This window comes from Sturnira hondurensis, unplaced genomic scaffold, assembly GCF_014824575.4.
Source record: "Sturnira hondurensis isolate 20B ecotype Veracruz unplaced genomic scaffold, ASM1482457v3 Scaffold0021143, whole genome shotgun sequence".
NCBI lineage: Eukaryota > Metazoa > Chordata > Mammalia > Chiroptera > Phyllostomidae > Sturnira > Sturnira hondurensis.
The window spans coordinates 5,206,627-5,212,819 of NW_028093774.1; the positions used below are offsets into that span (position 1 = coordinate 5,206,627).

The window sequence follows — 6,193 nt, forward strand, 5'->3', positions numbered from 1 at the left end:
AGTTGGGGGTAGAGGGTGAAGTCGGCTGGGGCCCTCAAGGAAGTACTGGGTCTGTGGGATTTGCTCTGTGCTCCTGCATGCTGCCAGGGTCCTGGGGAACAAGTCAGGCTTAGGCACACAGCTCCAGATACAGCTGGTCGGCCCCACGTGTCCTGCCTTAGTCTGCTCTGCGCCCCGCCCTGCATAATGCTCCATCCTCCTCCAGCCCCGCCGCACGGGGGCGCCTAAGACCCAACTGCTATAAAGCATCGAGCCTTGAGTCCCATCAACAAGCGAGAGGCTGCAAGAGGCTGAGGCTCGTACTCGTTAGACCACCGCAGGCATCATGGCTGACTTCGCGTTCAGTTCGCACACAAGCCTGCACCCGGACCGCCTGTGGATCTGGCGCCCGGGTGTGTACGTGGACGAGAACGACTGCACGTGGGTGACCGTAAAGGTCGAGGTACGGCCGCGTTGGGGCCCCCACCCGGGCAGGGCAGCGTGAGTGTCACCATCCCTGGCCAGGCCCTGGATGCTGGAGACGCCCCAGGCCCTGCACAGCCCTGGAGGAGCCCCCAGGGTGCAGCTGGGGGAGCGCAGCCGCAGGAGACTCCGAAGGTCTGATCTTCCTGGGGCGCCCAGCGGGGCTTACAGAGGAAACCAGTTTGAGCTGGGCTCTCCGGAGGAGTCGGGTTCTCCAGGCTGGGTTGGGGGCGCAGGGAAAAGGCACCTTGGCCAAAGGATGGGGGCCAAGTGCCTCTGGAGTGTGTGGATGTGATCTTGAGTGAAATAGGAATTTTTGGGGTTTTGCATTCCTGGTTCGTAATATGGGAACATTGTCTCTCAAAAGCTATGATTTTCAACCGGTGTGCTGCGGCCAACGTGCCGGTGCGCCCCAGGAATTTTGACAGCGTGCAACACCTGGCTACTCGGGGGCACGGACCTCTTTTCCCTCAGGTTGTCAGATTTAAAAATGACAACAGCCAACACAACAGGAGCCGACCGGTGTGAATGAGTCAAGAGTATATACCTGTTTTTTTGTGTGTCAGGTTGGCCCGAAAATATACTTTCGGGTGTGCCACAGAATTTTAGTTATAAGTTCATGTGTGCGGTGAATGAGAGAGGTCAAACATCGCTGCTCCGAAGTAAGTGGTTCAGACACGTGGTTCATTATCAGAGCAAGTCCCCTCAGGTGGCCCCAGACACCTGTTTTTAAAGGGCCGGCACAGGTTACGAATGGCCTGTTTGGGAACTAATGCCCCAGAGCTTGGGATATTCCATTCCTCTGTACTTCGGAGGGGGGAAAATTTTACAAACTTACACAAATGCACAGCAATACAAAAGCCAGTGTTGGATGGGTGTTGCCTTTGTTTTCTGTGATGGCCGAAGATGGAGCTTCTTCGGTTAATGCCAACTTTTTTTTTTTTTTGAGAACTGTATCTTGCTTACAGTAATTTCCATTACATCATGGGTTTCCTTATGGAAACTTAGGTGGAAAATGCTGAAACTCTTTTCGTATGTAAACTGAAGTAGAAATGTGTAAAAGCAAAATTAAAAATATAATATTGCAACATTTATGTCATATAATAGCAAACAGGAAGAAGATATTGACAGTGATGGTGTCCCCACTTTCCAGACAAGAAAACTGAGGCATAAAAAATGTAAATTTGTCCCAAGAAGTGCTGTTGGTTAGTTAATAAGGCTGGCATTCCAAGCTTTTAACAACCATCTAACTTTGTACTTTATTGGCATTTCAAATGTATATCTAAGTATAAAAGTATGTATAAAAATATACATATGCATACTTTGAAAAACAAAGTTAAATATTTACTTTTTTAATTCAAGTAGTTGAAGAAAATTTAAGTAAATTTTTTCATCTCTAGCACGGGAATATCTTCAACATGGCTCCCCGACCACAAACCACTTGTGATAAATTCTGCACAAAACATAACCCATTACCAAACAGTGGGGCAGGATTTGCCTCGCATCACTGAAAGGACCAGTATTATTCTTTTTGTAAATTTTATTTATTTATTTATTTTTAGAGGGGGAGGGAGGAAGAAAGAGAGGGAAAGAAATATCAATGTGTGGTTTCCTCTCACACTGGGGCCTGGCCCACAACCCAGGCATGTGCCCTGACTGGGAATCCAACCAGCAACCCTTTGGTTTGCAGGTCAGCACTCAATCCACTGAGCCTTACCAGCCAGGGAAGGACCAGGATTCTTAATATGTAAAGGTTTCTTTAAATCAACAAGCAAATGTTGAATAAGCAAACTAAACATGGATGGATGTGGAAGACCACATAGTAACACACCAAGAAAGGTGATTCTCTCACTTAGACTTTGCAGGATGGTCTGAATTCTTTTTTAACCATGAGGTCTCATTTATTTCATAATGGCAAAGTTTAAAAAGCTATTTCCACTTTGGAAAAATAGTCATTGAACAAACACGAGTGCCTAGTTCGTATGCCAAGCACGACTCTCCTGGTGAAGCTTTCTCCTGGTGCTGCCTGCCGTGTATTTGCCCACCCTTGCACTTGAATCCTTTCGGAGCCCTGTTTTAGGTATGCCTCTTATGGGTACCCTAGAGCTGGGTTTTGCTGCTTTTGCCTTCACAGAAGACATACATTTGAGCAGATTCCTGCCTCAAAGAAAGGAGTAAGCCCTGCATGCATCAGGGGAAAATGTTCTAGGCAAAGAACCCCAGGTATAAGAACTCACTGAAGTGTGGCATGTCCCAAAAATAGTGAGGAGTCCTTGGTGGCTGGAGGAGGGTAGTGGGTAACAGGTAGACAGCAGGGGAGGAAGGAGACAGGGGCCTGGCTACGTGGGCCTGGGGACCCTAATAAGGATCTCAGTTCACTCTGCCTGCAGTGGGAAGGTATTGGAGGGTGTCAAGCAGGGACGGAAGTGATGTGATCTTTGGACGATCCCTCTGGCTGTATGCCAAGGTCTGATATTTGGGGGACACACGTCCAACAAGGTGGTGAGTTAGGAAGTCACCGTAGTAGTCCGGGTAAGAGATGATGGCAAAGGGATGAAGGGTGGATGGTGAAAAGGGGTCTGGCCTGTGACTCTGGGGTCTGGGGATATCTTGTTTAAAAGGAGATGTATGACCCCACAGAGGGGGGAAATCAAAGAAAATCCCACATCAGCTGAAATGGGCCTGAAACCCTCAAAGTTATGGCAGCTCAAGGCCCCGTGGCATACCCTGGCGACCAGAAGTGTGTCAGAAAGATGAGGGCCTTCGTGGCCCATCTGAGTGTCTAGACATGGGACCGTACTGGGTGTCCTGGCCCAGCCAGGCGTCCCAAGAGAACCACACCTGGCTTAAGGAGTGGACCTTCCAGGGGAGTGGCTCCAGCATCAGAGGCACCTGCGGGCTGGGCCGAGGGCTATTTGTGCCCGAAGGAGCCCTGAAGCTGTGCCCTGCCTGGTCTTCTCTGCAGGAGGAAGATCGGCTCAAAGTGCTCTTGCGCCAGGAAGACGTGCCCCGGGGGGAGGCCCTCCGCCCCAGCCAGCTGCCCCCCAGTCCGCTGCCCCTCATGTGGCAGCTCTACCCTGGCCAACGGTATCGATCCTCAGACTCCAATTTCTGGCGTATATTGTACCACATCCAGGCAAGTTTGTGCTTCTTTGGGGACCTATGGCATCAGCCTGGGGCGGGCTGCGGGGGGCCCTGCTCCCCATCCCCCACATCTGGCCTCTGCAGTATATTGGTTCCCTCCGTGTCTGCACCAGAAAATTTTTTTTAAAAAGGTGTGCGGGGGCTACAGAACTTACAACTACAGATTCTTTTAAAGGACTGGGTTGGGGGAGGGTAGAACTGAGTGGCCAGGTTACCTCTGGGTTATCTAACCGAAGCCCCCTTGGCTGTAGGAGGGCCTTTCTGGTGGCCATCGCAGGGGGAAGTTTGGTGGGAGAGGGACCCCTGGGTCTTTCCATGTGGTGCCTGCCTGCTGCTGTGAGCTGGTGGAAGGCTGGGGAACTGGGAGTGGAGGGAGACTCCCTGGGGCTGTGGTCCCAAATTCCCTTCTCTCTCTAGGTCTGTGGCACTGAAGACCTGCTCCTTGAACAAATTCCAGACTCATAGTGCAGGTGATCGGTGAGTACCTCTGGGGCCCGACACTGGTGAGTCCAGAGTTTTGGGGAGGTACAGTGGCTTGTCCAGATCCCAGAGGCAGGTTTCCAACCCCAGTCCCTGACCAACCAAGCTGCTTGCTCTGTTCATGACCCGATGTAGCTCATCCCTAGGCCTCCCACCTGGGACCAGCCCTGACCCCCGAGGTCCCCCGCCCCTGGCCAGACTTACCCCCGCAGCTCTGCTCCCACCCACCCTCTACCCTGCCCTTCACCCCCACCAGGTTGTCCTTTCTCCTTTGACTCTGTCTTTGTTTGTCCTTGTCTTGTCCCCAGGTCCTACAATGCCCATCTGCCTGAGCCCCTGTCCTGCGGTGGGGATGTTTACGCCTCTGTTCACCTTTTTTACAAGTCTGTTCTGTCCTGCTCTGCCACAGCCAGGTCCAGGGGAAGGAACAGGCAGGGGATGAGCCCTGCCCAGGGCCTGCTGGAACCTGCCTGCAATCCCCTCGGCCTCCCCTGGCAGATTGGCACTAGAGGGCACCTGTGCCAGAATAGCTCCCTCCAAGTGCCTGATCTATACCCACGTCTCTGGTTTTCTCAGCTGCCTGATGGTTTGTGGCCTCTCGGTTTGCTCTGTCCTCCCAGCAGCTAACGCCATGTGCTACACACACAGGGCTGCCTCTTGTTCTCTTCCCTCCACTCCGTGTACCTCTGGCTGCAAGGCCATGGGGCCTGCTCGCCTGAGCCCAGTAGGCCTGGCCCTCGAGCCCCTGGTCCAGCTCTCTCATGTGGCGTATGCCTGTACACAGCCATGTCTGCCAAAGCCCCACCTGCCAAGCAGGTTCATGTGCAGTTCACGGGAAGGCCTGAGAGGAACCCTGGTCTGTGCTCAGGACTCAGAATCCTGCTGGCCAAAGGTCCATAGCCCCTGCCCTCTCAGGAGGCCAGCCATGTGAGTCCTGTGGACAGGCCCTCCGGCAGCCCTCTCATAGGACAGAGATTGAAGGAACCCCCCTTTTATTGGTGCCCACACCCCTGAATGTTATGAGGTTGTATGTAGCATGAACACTTTGTAATATTAATTAAATTTATGACAATTCATCTTTGTGCTGAATCAGCTTCTGTCCTTGGCCTAGATTCTGGTGGAGAGAAGCGAGGACAGGCAGTCACCAAATAAGAAAATCTGAAAGGAAAAGAATACCGGTGAATTTAGCATATTTCCTGTACTTGAGCTTAGGCTGGAATTTTTCCCCGCATAATTCAAACATTCAAAACCCCAGCATTCTGGGAGGCATGATTTGAGAACCACTGGGATAACTGAGTGCAAACCCTCAGTCTTCAAAAACCCCTCCGATGAGCCCCACCCCCTCACTCTGGGGGGCAGAGCAGCCAGCTAGCTGTCTCCTTACTGCTCTGGCATTCACCAAGCTGTCCTTATATGGGTAGCACCAGTCCCAGAAGGAGTCTACCTTCCCTGAGACTGTCCCCAGCCAACCAAGCCCCAACCGGTCTTTCCCAGCTCCCATGACCTGTAGACCCCGCCCCCTCTGCGCTGGGTCCCTCCTGCTTCTTGAGATCAGCTCCTCTACTTTCTGAGCAGGTAAGCAGGCCCTCCCCTCTTACACCTGACTTCAGGCCATAGCCTCATCAGAGAGGTTCATGGTAGGCACAGGCTGTCAGGTACCTAGTGAGACAGTTGTGTAAGAAAAACGCTTCTCCTGTCTGTTCTGTCCCAGTCTTCCCATGCGCTGGACAGCTGTGGGTCTCCACACCTGACAGCACCTGTGGCTCCTGTCATTTTAACCCCATCACCTTGCACAGTGCTTGGCAGGGTAAGAATTTGGGTCGTGGGAGCCCTTACTCAACAGACACCTCTCAGGGACAGAACATTGGAGCAGGAGGGGTGTCAGCGTTCAGCCGATTGCCTCCTTTTAGGCCCTGAAAGAGGGAAGGCTGTGTTCCAGCCCAAAATCACACATGGATGCCCTGTTTCCCCATGTGTGGATTTGCAGGTGGGGCCTTTGGGGCACGATTAGGGTGAGATGAGGATGCGGGGGCGGGTCCTCCTGAAGGCATTTGTGCTCTTACCAGGAGAGAGGGAGAGGACGATCTCTCCACACAAACGCGCCAAG

The 6,193-nt window shown here is 52.5% G+C and overlaps 1 protein-coding gene across 1 annotated transcript; it reads left to right on the forward strand.

The window, feature by feature from the left end:
- The first annotated feature begins 325 nt into the window (after positions 1-325).
- LOC118976695 (T-cell leukemia/lymphoma protein 1A) lies at positions 326-4,071 on the forward strand. The gene is made up of 3 exons (XM_037031310.1): positions 326-442; positions 3,428-3,598; positions 4,024-4,071. Exons 1-3 carry the CDS (start codon positions 326-328, stop codon positions 4,069-4,071), a joined length of 336 nt encoding a protein of 111 aa, XP_036887205.1.
- Positions 4,072-6,193: the final 2,122 nt, after the last annotated feature.

What these genes read in the sequence shown, in the direction of transcription:
- LOC118976695 (XM_037031310.1), top strand. Translation starts at nt 326, where the DNA reads ATGGCTGACTTCGCGTTCAGTTCGCACACAAGCCTGCACCCGGACCGC. An exon ending in GGGTGACCGTAAAGGTCGAG is followed by an intron (nt 443 to 3,427) that starts GTACGGCCGCGT and finishes TCTTCTCTGCAG; the next exon opens with GAGGAAGATCGGCTCAAAGT. An exon ending in GTATATTGTACCACATCCAG is followed by an intron (nt 3,599 to 4,023) that starts GCAAGTTTGTGC and finishes TTCTCTCTCTAG; the next exon opens with GTCTGTGGCACTGAAGACCT.